The following is a 17,212-nucleotide window of genomic DNA, read 5'->3' as shown; positions in this document are numbered from 1 at the left end:
ACCGCGCAACGATTGGTCAGCCACATTACCATCTGTAGCCAATAGGCACAATGTTGCTATGCTGTAATGTTACATTGATTGGTTCCCTTGATTGTCAGTATGCCCTAGACGGGGTACTGTCTTTGCTCAATTTAAACCGTGCGCTCTACAGTCAGTATCCGATTAACATCCTCTGCTTATCGAGCCTTGAAGTCAACGCGTAGAAGAAAACCCTCTAACGGAATGAGCAGGATTTGCAACACAAAGTTGTGATCTGCAAAGGACAAGAGGCGACGATTGAATTTTCTCTATCCAAAGGTACAGTCAATGCTTATTGTTATTGCACAACTGTACAGGTAGGTTTAAAACGGATTGCATCTTGTCCGAAAGTTCATAACGGGGCCTGAGACATGATTATAACTATTTTACAACAATTACACAATAACATGTCTGACCGACTATGCTTGGTGTATAACCTGCTGGTGTAGTTTATGATGCGAGTGGAATTGATGTCGAATGTCCGCAGTGGCACTGGATGCGCTGGTTTAGATTACACAAAGTTGGCAGTGGCGTATTCTGCACCACCGCTTCACTGTCGTCCACCCTACGACTGTGCGCGCGATGGAAGTGGAAGTTGCAAAAAGGAATGCATTATGAAATTAAATTGGCTCTGACTTGTTTTTGTTGACAGTTTTGCCCAATGTTGAAAATCATTTTTCATTACTTCTGCCATATTAATATAATTGACAGACTTAAATTGGTTGTTTTAACAGCTATTCAAAATATTACCATCGTTTAGTGGTTGTATTATCATTCCTAGTAATTGTATTATAATTCCTAATTCTATGGTTGTAACATTGTAACATCGATGTCATTGTCAAAGGTTCGACAATACCCGATGTCAATCTTTCCTATTGATTTTCAGTGACCTGATAGCCTAGTGAGAGGGCTCTATCGTTTTTCTCCGTTCCTACAACACCATACCAAAATAGTGAATCCAGTTTTATGGTGGGCCACATAAACAGATGACAGCTGGTTCCCCTTGATTAGTCTCATAGATCTAATTCACTCTAAATCAGCTTGACCAAGTTGGCAGAGAGGGAAAGGGTAGCTATTTTTACCCACTGTAACATCTCTGTTCATTTGGACATTTCATTATCATCCGAGTGAGCGAAACAGCGCCCCTCTGTCTCTCTTACGTGTAGGCCAGATCTGATATCTGGTCCAAACGAGTATTACATTTTTGCCTGCCATAGCGAAGCCAGGGAGCATTTGTCCTCCCTTGACCAAAAAAATAGAACAGTATTTCCAATCAGCATTGAGCTAAACTGAGCGAGCTCAACTGTGAATTTTCCTGGCATAAAACAAAGTGTCAAAGGAAGCCGGCTTGGATTTGTCGTCTGTCCTATCAAATCGCTTTGAGAGCATGTCATTAACAGAAATAACTTGAATTGTTTCATCTCATTGTGTTATTGGCCTCCGGTGTCTAGCTAGCTAAAATGAGCCCTTTCCTAAATTGTGGTTTTACTTAATTATCCTTACTGGCCAATGATTATAACGGCGATTCTGATCCAACCATTAATTCATACATTGTTGTGCTCCTGACCTGGGAGGATGGAAGTTCAATATGTAGCTAGATGTAGAAGACTAATGTTAACTAGCTAATGTTGCCCATGAATGGAAGTTAGGCTAGCGAGCAAGCATTTTAGCCACGTAGCCTAAGATAACAAAAAATAAAAGCGTGTACTGTGATAGAGTGATAGACATGAAAGAGAGGAGGATGGCATTGGTGTTTCTCTACAAGTAGGGTGCTTGGCTTCCCCATTGATTTTTACCCATGCACCGCTACTGCTTAGCTTCCTATTTAGTTATAACCTTAACTGGCAAGTTAATAAATCAACCACTTAAGAGGTAGTTTTAAAACCACCCAAATGAAGCTACTTATGGAACACAGCATATGCATCACTTGATATTGTCAAGCGCTCAATGTTTGTAACCTCTTTCTTAGCCACTCAGTACTATGACAAAAAACAGCCTTTTAAATACTTGTAAGCATAAGCACAAAATCCTAGCGTTTGGCATGAAGTCAGTGCCAATATGTCGAGCAGTGCAACAGAGATATAGCTGTGTGGGAGTGTTGTTGTGAGCCCCAGGGCCTTCTGAGTAGGAGGCTTTCTCTCAGTCAGTCTGCATACGCATGGCTGTGTATGGCTAGACTGAGGTTAGTACGGTAGCTCACTTTGTCATTAAATCGCCATCACAGAGGCTGGAAAAATCAGAGCATAATGTCACTATAGGCATAGCCAGGACAGGTATAATACAGTCAAGCTGGTGATACTCATAGTCAAGAATGTTACAATTCAACTTCCATTTCCCCTGAACAGCCTACCGTGTTGTATATTCAGTCAGTGTTTACTCCATACTTTGCATCTTGGTAGGGTTGTGTGAGGTAACGACGGTATAGTATACATACCCTAATGCGCATCACATATGCAACAGAACACTGTACAAGTCAATAGACCCCAACTGGATATGATATTAGTGTGTATCTTCTTCACCGCTTCAAAGCATCTTGTGTGTGTAAAAAGAGTGCTATTCAAAGGACACTGCTGGGTCCTCATATGGCAGGGAATCAATTCAGAGACCAGCTGTCTGCATTGGCCCTTTCATTCATCCAATGCTAATAAATGGAGGGAGAGAGCATGGCGGGGATGTTTACACATTCTATCCAGCTGGTCACACCTATTTCCTGCCAGTCATTAACACCAGCTGGGACATTAGCAGAAAGTTCTACACCCCCTCCACACATTCAGGAGTTTGTCCTGTGTTGTGAAGGATGTGGTACATTCCATGTCTACGTTTTGAACAGGATCAGATTGACATGAAATCCATGGTAATAATAGACTACCACCACATATCCACTGGGAATCATATCAAATGTTATTTGTCACATGCTCCGTAAACAACAGGTGTAGACTAACAGTGAAATGCATACTTACAGGCCCTTCCCAACAATGCAGAGAGAAAAATAATAGAAAAAAGTAATAAATACACAATGGTTAATGATAACTTGGCTATATACACAGTGTACCAGTACTGAGTCAATGTGCAGGGCTTCAAGGTAATTGAGGTAGGTACTGTATAAAATCGAGCACACCGCCATGCAATCTCCATAGACAAACATCGGCAGTAGAAGGACCCGTACTGAAGAGCTCAGTGACTTTCAACGTGGCACCATCATAGGATGCCACCTTTACAACAAGTCAGTGTGTCAAATTTCTGCCCTGCTAAAGCTGCCCCTGTCAACTCTAAGTGCTGTTATTGTGAAGTGGAAATGTCTAGGAGCAACAATGACTCAGCCGCGAAGTGGTATTTTATAAATATTTTTTATTTAACTAGGCAAGTCAGTTAAGAACAAATACTTATTTTACAATGACGGCCAAACCCTCCCCTAACCTGGACGACGCTGGGCCAATTGTGCGCCGCCCTATGGGACTCCCGATCACGGCTGGTTGTGATACAGCCCAGGATCAAACCAGGGTCTGTAGTGACGCCTCTAGCACTGAGATGCAGTGCCTTAGACCACTGCGCCACTTGGGAGCCTCATAAGCTCACAGAACGGGACTGCCGAGTGCTAAAGCGCGTAAAGTGTAAAAGTCCTCTGACCTCGGTTGCAACACTCACTACTGAGTTCCAAACTGCCTCTGGAAGCAACGTCAGCACAAGAACTGTTCGTCGGGAGCTTTGTGAAATGGGTTTCCATGGCCGAGCAGCCGCACACAAGCACAATGGCAAGCGTCGGCTGGAGTAGTGTAAAGCTTGCTGCCATTGGACTCTGGAGTAGTGGAAACGCATTCTCTGGAGTGATGAATCTGACTTCACCATCTGGCAATCCGACGGACGAATCTTGTTTTGGCGGATGCCAGGAGAACTCTACCTGTCCCAATGCATAGTGCCAACTGTAAAGTTTGGTGTAGGAGGAATAATGGTCTGGGGCTGTTTTTCATGGTACGGGCTAGGCCCCTTAGTTCCAGTGAAGGGAAATCTTAACGCTATAGCATACAATGACATTTTAGACGATTCTGTGCTTCCAACTTTGTGGCATCAGTTTAGTGAAGGCGCTTTCCTGTTTCAGCATGATAAATCCCCCTTGCACAAATCGAGGTCCGTACAGAAATGGTTTGTCGAGATCAGTGTGGAAGAACTTGACTGGCCTGCACATTACCCTGACTTCAATCTCATCAAACACCTTTGGGATGAATTGGAACGCCGACTGCGAGCCAGGCCTAATCGCCTAACATCAGTGCCCTACCTCACTAATCCTCTTGTGGCTGAATGGAAGCAAGTCCCTGCAGTAATGTTCCAACATCTAGTGGAAAGCCTTCCCAGAAGAGTGTAGGCTGTTATAGCAGCAAAGGGGGAACCAACTCCATATTAATGCCCATGATTTGGGAATGAGTAGTTCGATGAGCAGGTGTCCACATACCTTTGGCCATGTAGTGTAGGTAGGGTTAAAGTGAATAGGTAACAGGATAGATCAGGAGTAGGAACCCTGTCCCTGGAAGGGCCCAGGTACTACAGGATTTTGTTCTAGCTAGGCACCACACCTGACCAACTGAGCTAATTGATCAGTTCAGTGATTACCTAAATTCAACACACCTGGTCTTTTCAGGTCGGTTCAATTAAAAATAGGAAGTGCCTGTGGCACGCCAGGATCAGGGTTGCCTACCCCTGGGATAGATAAAAAACAGTAGCTTCAGCGTATGTGATGAGTGTGTGTATTGTGCATGGTGCGTGTTTCTATGTGTATGTAGTGTGTATTTCTATCAATGTGTGTGTGTGTCTGTGTGTGTATTGTGCATGTTAAAATGTGTGCAGGCCAATGCAGACCTACATACATGTCAATGTGTTTGTGTGTATCCATCCTCCGCCGGCGTCATCGGCCAGCCATCCAGCCAGCCCTCAGTGGCCCAGCCCCCTGACTGTCTGTCTGGCCAGACTCTGTGCTCTGCTTTGCCCCCTGTGGGTCTGCTGCTCTGCTACTGAATGATGAGCGCTAGGTAGCCTAGCAGTGCTGAGTTACTGGGAGCCGTATGTGCAGTCTGGTGATGGAGTGGCTGGCCTACATACAGCAGCAGCCTAGTCTGGCCATGTAGCTGTATACTGTCACACTCATAAGGATCTGACACCAGTACTCCTGCTGCCACTGACCCGGTTCTCCCACTCTCTCCTTTATTTATTTATCATTTTATCATGTCTCTATCTCTCCCTCATCCTACTGCAGTCTTTCATTCTCTTTATTTCTCTACTCTAAATCAACTAAACCAAGTTGGCAGAGGGGGAAAGGGTAGCTATCTTTACCCACAGTAACATCTCTGTTCCTTTGGACATTTCATTGTCATCATTATGATGAAATAGCAACCTAACGGGCAAGTTAATAAATCAACCACTGTTTTAAAACCACCCAAATGAAGCTACTTATGGAACACAGCAGATGCATCACTTGATATTGTCAAGCGCTCAATGTTTGTCACCTTTTCCTTAGCTCTGTACCATGTAAAAAAAAATAGCCTTTTCAGCCTTTTAAATACTTGTAAGCATAAGCACAAAATCCTAGCGTTTGGCATGAAGTCAGTGCCAATATGTTGAGCAGTGCAACAGAGATATAGCTGTGTGGGAGTGTTGTTGTGAGCCCCAGGGCCTTCTGAGTAGGAGGCTTTCTCTCAGTCAGTCTGCATACGAATGGCTGTGTATGGCTAGACTGAGGTTAGTACGGTAGCTCACTTTGTCATTAAATCGCCATCACAGAGGCTGGACCAATCAGAGCACAATGTCCCTGACACCAGTACTCCTGCTGCCACTGACCCGGTTCTCCCACTCTCTCTCCTTTTATTTATTTATCATTTTATCATGTCTCTATCTCTCTCTCAACCTACTGTTGTCTTTCATTCTCTTTATTTCTCTGGTTTTCTTATTCTCTTTCTCTTCCTGCTGTTCTCTTGTACTTTTCACCGTTTCTCTCTCCATCTCTGTCCTGGTTTCTCTCTCCATCTCTGTCCTGGTTTCTCTCTCCATCTCTGTCCTGGTTTCTCTCTTCATCTCTGTCCTGGTTTCTCTCTCCATCTCTGTCCTGGTTTCTCTCTCCATCTCTGTCCTGGTTTCTCTCTCCATCTCTGTCCTGGTTTCTCTCTCCATCTCTGTCCTGGTTTCTCTCTCCATCTCTGTCCTTGTTTCTCTCTCCATCTCTGTCCTTGTTTCTCTCTCCATCTCTGTCCTGGTTTCTCTCTCCATCTCTGTCCTGGTTTCTCTCTCCATCTCTGTCCTGGTTTCTCTCTCCATCTCTGTCCTGGTTTCTCTCTCCATCTCTGTCCTGGTTTCTCTCTCCATCTCTGTCCTGGTTTCTCTCTCCATCTCTGTCCTGGTTTCTCTCTCCATCTCTGTCCTGGTTTCTCTCTCCATCTCTGTCCTGGTTTCTCTCTCCATCTCTGTCCTGGTTTCTCTCTCCATCTCTGTCCTCGTTTTGCCTGCCCTTTTTTAGATGTTCTCTCTCACACCCTTTCATTCTCTTTTCCGACCCCTCTGTTTTCTCATGACCATCACTCATGCCATGCCAGCCTCATCTCCATTCCCAGGGCACATGTGCCTTTGTTGTTTTAGCTAGTTGGCTGAGAAAAACATCACAAACACTAACAAATGTAGCCGTAATTAACAACTCTTCGTCAGTTAGCTAATGACAACATGTGCAAAAAAGCTGCGATAGCTGTCAGATCCTTATATCTCAAATGAATGATGCTGTTTCAACAGTCTCACTCCTTCAAAATAATAACCATGTTTTTGGTAAGGTTCAGTCTCTTCTCACTATAGCATTCTGGTTCCTTGGTGTCCTCCAGATCCTACAGTCTGCAACATCTCTTTTGTTGTGCAAACGTGAAGGGCCCTGCCATTGACAGAGGACCATTTGCTGCAACTTCCACCAAGGCTAGTTCCTTTGTTATTCAATGGCGGCAATTTGGTTGCAGTCTGTAATCTCAATTTGAAAAGGGGGGATGAAGAGGGAGAGGGCCCTTCTCCGCTGGGGGTGTTCCTGGGTGATCTGAAATCATGAAGGACAATGGAGAACTTCCTTCCCCATGGAGAGGTGTCTCCTTCAGTGACCTGTGAATATTGGTCTGCGTGGCCGTCCTGTGTTGAATGTAGGTTGGAGATGTGGATTGGGAGAAGGAGGTGTGGGTGAGGGCGGTGGGGGGCGAGGTGTTGCTGAAGGAGGTGTCCTACCTGGCCAGACGGTGTGGGTGAGGACGGTGGGGGGCGAGGTGTTGCTGAAGGAGGTGTCCTACCTGGCCAGACGGTGTGGGTGAGGACGGTGGGGGGCGAGGTGTTGCTGAAGGAGGTGTTCTACCTGGCCAGACGGTGTGGGTGAGGGCGGTGGGGGGCGAGGTGTTGCTGAAGGAGGTGTCCTACCTGGCCAGACGGTGTGGGTGAGGACGGTGGGGGGCGAGGTGTTGCTGAAGGAGGTGTCCTACCTGGCCAGACGGTGTGGGTGAGGACGGTGGGGGGCGAGGTGTTGCTGAAGGAGGTGTCGTACCTGGCCAGACGGTGTGGGTGAGGACGGTGGGGGGCGAGGTGTTGCTGAAGGAGGTGTCCTACCTGGCCAGACGGTGTGGGTGAGGGCAGTGGGGGCGAGGTGTTGCTGAAGGAGGTGTCCTACCTGGCCAGACGGTGTGGGTGAGGGCAGTGGGGGGCGAGGTGTTGCTGAAGGAGGTGTCCTACCTGGCCAGACGGTGTGGGTGAGGGCAGTGGGGGCGAGGTGTTGCTGAAGGAGGTGTCCTACCTGGCCAGACGGTGTGGGTGAGGACGGTGGGGGGCGAGGTGTTGCTGAAGGAGGTGTCGTACCTGGCCAGACGGTGTGGGTGAGGACGGTGGGGGGCGAGGTGTTGCTGAAGGAGGTGTCCTACCTGGCCAGACGGTGTGGGTGAGGGCGGTGGGGGGCGAGGTGTTGCTGAAGGAGGTGTCCTACCTGGCCAGACGGTGTGGGTGAGGGCGGTGGGGGGCGAGGTGTTGCTGAAGGAGGTGTCCTACCTGGCCAGACGGTGTGGGTGAGGGCGGTGGGGGGCGAGGTGTTGCTACATAGGGCCTATAGTAGATGAATCCAGATCCTTCAATAATAATTCTCTACATGGGATGGTTGGAATACTGGGGCTCATTAGTAGCCAGGCAGTCATTTCCAGGCTATTTAAATAGTTGCTGGGTTGGTTTTTAGCCTTATTTGATACGACCTCACCATGATAGCTTGTCATCTCTTATCTTTGCTGGCTGGCTGTTGTTTCAGTCTTTCATCTTTTGTATTTTGATATTTGCGTTTATTTTTAACCGGTTTGCTGGGGTGAAGGTAGAGCTGTTATCGAGGCTCCGTCAATAAACCGTGTAGAGGCTGGCTTTTGTTTTCATTGGTTTTGCCCAGAGGGAAGACATTAAGGATGGAGTCTGTCGTTTGTGCTTGTTAGGGTAGAGAATAGCTAGTGATGCCTGCCCACACTGCATACACGCACGCACGCACACACACACAAACACGTGCGGTCTGTGTGAGGTGCTGCAGTTGTTGCCCATAGACAAAGCTGACAATGTATGGCTTTTACAGCCAAGCCAACCTCTTTTTGTTTGGAGATGGTTGTCATTTCTCTCTTCTCGGGCTGACATGGTGAGACTAATCTATAAGTCATTGATTTGGTGCTTCTGAATGAGCAGGATGGCAATGATTAGACAGGAGGTATCTATGGGCACAGTTCCCTTTTCATATCAATGGTGGTCACAGTACATGAACGTTTGTAATCCCAAGCTTGATTCCGTCAAGAGGGGATGTGTGTTTATTTGAACAGGCTCCACTGATACAGCTAGGGCCTTTAATCATGTCAGATTGCGCGTGACTGTTTGGTTGGCCATTTGGAATGGTACACACACACACACAAACAAACAAACAAAGACACACACACACACACAGTGTCAGCTCAGAGGTAACAGTGGGCCTTAGTGTCATGGCTGTTGTCACTTTGACTGGCCACCATGGCAGTGACCCTTGCCCAGAGAGAGAGAGATAGCTCAGCACTTCCATTCTTCTCTCAGAGGGTGGTGGGTGCCCCCTCCATATTGTGCCAGGCCCTAGGTCCTTAGTCAGCAGGCTTTACAGCAGGCGTACGTGGCATGAGCCGCTTACCTAGCGGGAACTGCTGAGTAGGGATACAGGAGTGAGCATTCTGGACTCCCTCTGTATGGCTAGTGTGCACTAACAGTATAGAGCCCCTGTAAAGGGACCTCATAGGACAAAATACGGGCACGGCCATTGTTTAAGTGGCCAGAGGGGCAAATGTGGTAGCCCTTCTTCACAGGATGAATTCATCCAAAGAGTCACCCCAAAGATGTTACAAATTGGAAACCTTACATGAGTCTGAATTACGAGTCTGTCTGCTTCCTTCTTGCTGTTGTCTTGCAGTCAGGCCAGGTGAAAGGTAGACCTATGAAAAAGCATGGCATGTTTTTATTTGTCAAGGGTAGTTGGAATGCTATTTTGCTATGAAGCAGACTACCTTTTTATCGCGTTGCATGTGAAAGCACGCGGTCAGTGGTTGTGACAAATGGTGTGTTAAGTGGGTACAGTACAGCATTTCTGCTTGTCTCTTATCTCACAACTGGCTTTGCCACTTTAGCCTTTGTGGTGCTGATGTCACAACCCTCTGATCACAGCGTCTAATCAATCGCCTGTGTGTGTGTGTGTGTGTGTGTGTGAGGCTAACCACTCTGCCATATGTTTGATTAGCTCAGCAAATCTTTCCTCTCATTCAATTAGCAAGGTAAAGATAACTTCTTATCATGTTCTTTTTGCTTCACGGACAGTTCCTTTGTTTCATTAGTCCACTGATGATACAGTCCCAAAATGTTTTTCATGTCAGAAATGATGTTTTGAAGATATAGAACATTCAAAATGCAGAAAGGTTCACAGACGACGTGTGTACAGCAGCTTTATGTTTTAATTAGGCCTGTTTTAGAATTCAACGCCACTGCTAACATTGTACAGGTTGATATCATTCCAGAGCTATTAAAAAGTGCAACACCAGCGAAAATGGAAAAGTATTCTAAGAAAAACTATGTTGTGAGATATGAGTACATAAAAACCATGATAATGTACATCAATGTTTACCATTTTGGTGCTGGAACAGTAGCAGGCCACTGAGGCCAGTAGAAGTAGCATTTTACCAGCTCCACCACTACTGCATACACATCCTGTCCTACACACCTTTTCTTCCCTCAGCTCCTCTTCGTGTGTGCTTGGTGGCCGTAGTCTAGACCACACGCATACATTTAGCTACACACTCCTGGACACTTCCATACATTTAGCTACACACTCCTGGACACTTCCATACATTTAGCTACACACTCCTGGACACTTCCATACATTTAGCTACACACTCATGGACACTTCCATACATTTAGCTACACACTCCTGGACACTTCCATACATTTAGCTACACACTCCTGGACACTTCCATACATTTAGCTACACACTCCTGGACACTTCCATACATTTAGCTACACACTCCTGGACACTTCCATACATTTAGCTACACACTCCTGGACACTTCCATACATTTAGCTACACACTCCTGGACACTTCCATACATTTAGCTACACACTCCTGGACACTTCCATACATTTAGCTACACACTCCTGGACACTTCCATACATTTAGCTACACACTCCGGACACTTCCATACATTTAGCTACACACTCCTGATGGAGAGCATTGTATTGAATTGTGTAATCATTTACAAACACTTTCCACCATGCTTTAATGAGAGAGAGCCTCAAGTAGGACTTGTTGGAAAGATTGAGTCAATGAACCGGCGTTTTTCAAAAGGATTTTCCCACTCCGTGGAGTGTGTGTAGGTCTGGATCATTGTGTCTGTGTGCGTGCAGATATGTGCTTTTATGCATGTGTGTAATATTAATATTTGGCATTCTCAACACAAAATATTTCTGTGCCTTCACGATAAACATGACCTGTCATCATGGATCTGTATTAAAGTGTGTGTGTCCCAGGTGTGAGCCTCCCACCCCGCACCCCACCACGGCCCTCACCTGTGTGTTGCGGTGCTTCCCCTGCGAGCCGTCCTGGGCCGGCAGCCCCTTCCTGCACCGCCCCCATACTTCGCCCAGCAACAGCAACGCCGTCGCCCCTGAAACCGCCGCTGTCTCCCAGGCAACTGTCATCATGACACGCTCCAAGACCTTCCAGGCCTACCTGCCTAACTGCCACCGCACCTACAGCTGCATCCACTGTCGAGCACACCTGGCCAACCATGACGAGCTCATCTCCAAGGTAGGCTTTTTCGACAAGGACAAAAAAGTTGAAATACATTTGGGAATAGGGCAACTATGTCATGTGTATGAAGCTGCATAGCAGAGGAGCTGCAGGCCAGTTGTAGTTAAACCCCATATTTTAACAGCTGTAAATCCTTATGCTGGCACACTTCCTAGCATCTACTGCAGAGCCTCTGTGTGTGTGTGTGTGTGTGTGTGTGTGTGCGGTTGCATTTGACTGAGAGTAGATTCTGTCTCAACGTGATTGCTTCCATTTGCTGACGGTAACGTTGAGCGTTCATCGTGTGGCACCAGGTTGACCCGGGTTCACTTTATTCCACCAGTTGTTGTGGTCATTAACACAGTAACGGCCCTGAATTACTTAACACATGTCAGGATCAAGGAAAAGCCCTTAATCCATTTAGCTTTGTGTGCAACTGCAAGAGAGAAGTAACGAAGGAAATGAGAGCGAGATCAAACCATAAAAGAGAGGGGCGAGAGAGGTCATCATATTACTGTCACCTCCTGGAACTCTCTAGACTAGAGCATCATGGGTAATATTCCCGGGTGGATGGAGAAGCCACAAAGCTTCCTAATACACAGACACACACAGCTTTTCATAGACACTAGTGGGCTTTTAGTGTAAGCCAGCAGCACATCAAAGCAGATTGACTGTGTTCACTCTGCAAACACACCGTTTCCATGGAAGCAGCATGTTTTTATGTCAGACTAAAATAAAGAGGGCAAGGATTGCATGTGTGTGTGGGTGGATGATTTTGTGTGTAATGTGTGTCTGTGTGTGAGAAAGCCAGAGGGAGAGAGTGAGAAAAAGAAAGGAGAGTTTGTAGGAGAAAATGTGTGTGTGTGTTAAACTGTAGAGGCTTCATGTTTATCTACAATATATTAGACAGCATGGATCATAGCCACAACACCGCTCTACACCAAACACCACACACACACACACACACACACACACACACACACACACACACACACACACACAGCACAGCACAGCTCCACACCACCCCATACATGACACTACACCACACGCCACAGTACCACACTACCACATCAGCTCTGTCATATCCAAAGCGACTTACAGTCATGCGTACGTACATTTTATGGGTGGTCCTGGCCTGGGAATCAAACTCACTATCCTGCCGTTGCAAAGCGCCATGCTCTAGCAACTGAGCTACATAGCACCACCCCATCCCATATAGCTCCATCCCCCACACTACACCACAGAGATCCATCCCCCCACCATACCCACCACACAGATCCACCCAGGCTCCTGGTGGCTACGGAGCTACACACATGTCACAGTGCGACACACTACCAGCTTGGGAAAAGCAGCCAATCGTAAAGCCTTCTCCCTCAGGGCTGTTTTTTCTATGGCCATATGGTAGGGCAGAACTCTGACTCGGCCTATCAGAAGGCTTGTATTATGTGCCTCCTGGGAACTCCTTAGTCGTTGTTGAAAATACGTTGTCGTTAAAAGCTTGAATTGATATAGGTTAAAGGTATGTACGGTACATACCATATGTGGGTAGGTGGGTACGTACGGTATAGGTAGGTATGTACGGTACATACCATATGTGGGTAGGTGGGTACGTACGGTATAGGTAGGTATGTACGGTACATACCATATAAGTGGGTAGGTGGGTACGTACGGTATAGGTAGGTATGTACGGTACATACCATATGTGGGTAGGTAGGTACGTACGGTATAGGTAGGTATGTACAGTACATACCATATAAGTGGGTAGGTAGGTACGTACGGTATAGGTAGGTATGCACGGTACATACCATATAAGTGGGTAGGTAGGTACGTACGGTATAGGTAGGTATGTACGGTACATACCATATAAGTGGGTAGGTAGGTACATACGGTATAGGTAGGTATGTACGGTACATACCATATGTGGGTAGGTGGGTACGTACGGTATAGGTAGGTATGTACGGTACATACCATATGTGGGTAGGTAGGTACGTACGGTATAGGTAGGTTTGTACGGTACATACCATATAAGTGGGTAGGTAGGTACATACGGTATAGGTAGGTATGTACGGTACATACCATATGTGGGTAGGTGGGTACATACGGTATAGGTAGGTATGTACGGTACATACCATATAAGTGGGTAGGTAGGTACGTACGGTATAGGTAGGTATGTACGGTACATACCATATAAGTGGAAAAACAATACCATGTTAGCATATCATTGAGATGTTTTTAATGGGATACCTTCGTTTTAGGAATGTGAGTGATGCCATGTGTCTGCCTTGAAGCTAGCATCGCTGTGTAAAACATCCTGTTCTCCCTCTCTCGTCTCTCATCCAGTCCTTCCAAGGAAGTCAAGGTCGAGCTTACCTCTTCAACTCAGTGTAAGTACCTGAGCCTATTTTTATTATTCTCCAAATCAAACCCCCATTTGATCACTTTGCCACCCCTCTCTATTTTTTACATTTTATTTTCTTCACCTTTCTCTCCATTTATCACACTCCTCTTGCTCTCCGTCTCAGGGTGAACGTGGGGTGTGGACCAGCAGAAGAGAGGGTTCTGTTGACAGGGCTTCACGCGGTGGCTGATATCTACTGTGAAAACTGTAAAACCACGCTGGGCTGGAAATACGTAAGTAGCTAATTACATAGGAATCCCCCACAAACAGATCTCTAGACATGCAGGTGTATAACACATATATAGACATGGTAAACAAATGCTCCACATTGCTGGTGTCCCTGGCTTCGCTTTGTGGGCTACCTATGTGGGTGTGTGGAGGTCAGTGAGAGAGACCCGGGTGGTACGTGGCCTTGTAGTGTTTTATGGTGTTGCCATCTGTGATGTTATTAATATCCCCCACGAGGCCTAATGCTCCAGTCTGTCAAAGGGCCAATAGTGCTGCTGCTGACCTAGTACGCCCATCAACAGCACACACACACACACACACACACTCTCACCCATGCACATACAGGCACATGCACATACAAGCAGTCTACGTCACACGCACCAACACGCACGCTACGTGTTTTATTAGGATTACGTATAAAATAACAAGGGAGATTACCCCAGATAGAAAATCACACTGTTTACATTCACGACAATGCTCCAGTTTGTCTCTCTCGTTCTCTCTGCAGGAGCATGCCTTTGAGAGCAGTCAGAAGTACAAGGAGGGGAAGTTCATTATCGAGCTGGCTCACATGATCAAGGACAATGGCTGGGACTGAGGGGGCTGACCTCACCCCTAAGGTTTACTGCTAGCTCATCCACATGACCCTATTCACCTGACACACCGCTCATGTACTCCCACAATACACAGGTGTAAGGGTGTGTGTGCGCAAGTGTGCGTGCATGTGTGTTTACCAGAATGATAATCTCCAGTCTAAAGCATATACAGATATGCACAAACACACACACACACAGTTGCACAGAGACGTGTGTTTGTATTCACTCTGCATGCTGAAGCTTGTTCCAGGCCTCAGGGTGGACAGGAGCCCACAGGTTAAGGGTTATAGGTCATAGGTTATGGTCTCTCTGGGGGATGAATGAGATGAACAATGACCATGGTAATGGACAGACAAGAATGGACCCCTCCAACTCCACAAGACCCACTAACCCTACAATGAGGTGAAATTCTGTTCAACATTCCGTTTTTTACCTGCGATCACCCTCACTACCCTACATGGATCCTTCCACATTAATGCATTTTTTGGTTGCTATGTTTCAGTGGACTCCATTGATTTAGGAATGAGAATAATTTTAGAGGATCTCCATGATGGGCAGACTCATGGAAGACACCAACCAACCAGAATCACCAGACTTCTTGAAGCCTGAAATCATCCAAAACTCCTTTCAACCAAATCAGCACCTTATCGTTCGGGATTGAGTTTGAAACAGATTGTCATAAATCTAAAACTGCTTGATTGTTCATCTGAAAAAAAATCTTTGCTGTTCTTAGTTTTTTTGTTCGAGCATGTGTTTAAGCTATGGATGTATTTGTTAATTTATTTGGTATTGTTTGGGGACAATCCCTTTTTCCCCCCTTTGTTAAAAGGCAGTAGCTTTGTTGGTTCCCCCCTCACTTCCAATGGTAGCAATCTTAAAAATGAGGTGTCATTCAAGTTGTCATCCTTTTGCCGATCTGAGTGTGCTATTACCACCCTCTGTGAATGTTTTAGTAATGGCAGTGTGTGCGAGGAACCCAGAGTGCACAAGGTTTACATGTCAACTGGGTAAAAAGACCAGGGGGAAAATGTAGCACCCGTAGCTCTTTTCAGTCTCAAAGCAATGCAGACATTATAAAGGTGATGCAAACTGATGAGGAAATTAGGCATGTGGAGTGCCCCTTTCCTAGACGCTGATCTGAAGTCAGTGTTGTGTCACCACCCATCCCTCCCAGAGGTTGAGGTTAGGATATGGAGAGGGAAAGCTGATCCTAGAGCTGTTTATAAGGGCAACTTCTAACAGGCACCTCACACAGACTGATGGTTGTGAACTGGTGGTTCTCTGTTTACTTGGGTCTGCATCCTCCACTGCCTCCTCGCTTTTTGTTTTGTTGTTGATTTTGATTTTACAAGATTTGAGAATTACGACATTTAAAATGGACTTTCTACAGTCTGGAACAGGAGAACCAACCGAAAGCCACAGAATACCCAATCAGAGGGTTTCACACGTCCCAGCACAACAACCAAAGACTCCCATCAACAATAAGTTGACCAAACAATGGACCTTGCGGTTGATTGCTTGTATCAGGAAGTTGCCGAATGAAAGATTGTGATTGGCCGAGAGCCACTGTCGAACCTTGGCCTTTCTCTGTGAGATAATGCATTGTTTGGTTGCGACAATTACAATGTTAATACCTGTATATTCACTATGAACATATGCATTATTATATAACGATAAACAGTATTACACCATGTAAATAGCCATATTCAATGTTTTATTTATTCATTTATTCAGTTGATTATTTTAGTCTATGCTCTACTGTCTGTCTTGGGGCCCCTTGTGGGACAGTTAGATTTCCTACTTTTTTACTATTTGGAGAGAAAAAAAAGAAGAAAAAAAAGTATTTTGCAAAGGAAGGAAAATTGATGGCAACACATGGAGACTCAATAAAGATTCTCATTTGATCGATCTGAAACAGAGGCCAAAGTATGTTTTATACTCAATTGGTTGCTAGTCTTGTACTTTAGCCAAGCCCTGTGGCTTTTGAGATGACAACAACCACAGGTAGCCTAGTGGTTAGAGCATTGGGCCAGTAGCTGAATGGTTGCTGGATGAAATCCCAGAGGTGACAAGGTAAAAATATGTCGTTCTGCCCCTGAACAAGGCAGTTAACCCACTGTTCGCCGGTAGGCCGTCACTGTAAATAAGAATTTGTTCTTAACTGACTTGCCTGGTTAAATAAATCAAATAAAACCACAAATGAGCTGGCTAAAACAGAAACAGATCTGGCAACCAGGGTCATTGTATTGTACATACAGCGCCTTCAGAAAGTATTCATACCCCTTGACTTATTCCACATTTTGATGTCTTGACCTGGATTCAAAATGGATTAAATATTTTTTTCTCAACCATATACACACACACACACACACACACACACACACACACAATACCCCATAATGACAAAATGAAAACATGTTTTTAGAAATGTTTGCACATTTATTGAAAATGAAATACAGAAAGATCTCATTTACACAAGTGAGTCAATACATGTTAGAATCACCTTTGGCAGCGATTACAGCCGAGAGTCTTTTTGGGTAAGTCTCTAAGAGCTTTGCACACCTGGATTGTACAATATTTGCACATTATTCTTTTAAAAATTCTTCAAGCTCTGTCAAGTTGGTTGTTGATAATTGCTTGACAGCCATTCTTGCCATA

At 45.6% G+C, this 17,212-nt stretch overlaps 1 protein-coding gene across 3 annotated transcripts; it reads left to right on the top strand.

The window, feature by feature from the left end:
- The first annotated feature begins 112 nt into the window (after window positions 1–112).
- Window positions 113–16,469, top strand: LOC106603438 (protein yippee-like 1). Of its 3 annotated transcripts, none has more exons than XM_014197119.1 (5): window positions 113–297; window positions 11,071–11,350; window positions 13,673–13,716; window positions 13,855–13,963; window positions 14,467–16,469. In XM_014197119.1, exons 2-5 carry the CDS (start codon window positions 11,243–11,245, stop codon window positions 14,554–14,556), a joined length of 351 nt encoding a protein of 116 aa, XP_014052594.1. In that variant the 5' UTR covers window positions 113–297; window positions 11,071–11,242; the 3' UTR covers window positions 14,557–16,469. The 3 variants fall into 3 exon arrangements, with proteins under 3 accessions (XP_014052594.1, XP_014052595.1, XP_014052592.1); XM_014197120.1 differs by having other exon boundaries at window positions 11,057–11,350; XM_014197117.2 differs by lacking the exon at window positions 113–297 and having other exon boundaries at window positions 7,663–11,350.
- Window positions 16,470–17,212: the final 743 nt, after the last annotated feature.

The sequence above is a fragment of the Salmo salar genome, chromosome ssa04, assembly GCF_905237065.1.
Source record: "Salmo salar chromosome ssa04, Ssal_v3.1, whole genome shotgun sequence".
NCBI lineage: Eukaryota > Metazoa > Chordata > Actinopteri > Salmoniformes > Salmonidae > Salmo > Salmo salar.
The sequence above is the reverse complement of the archived record's forward strand: the minus strand, read 5'-3'. Positions and strand labels throughout refer to the sequence as shown.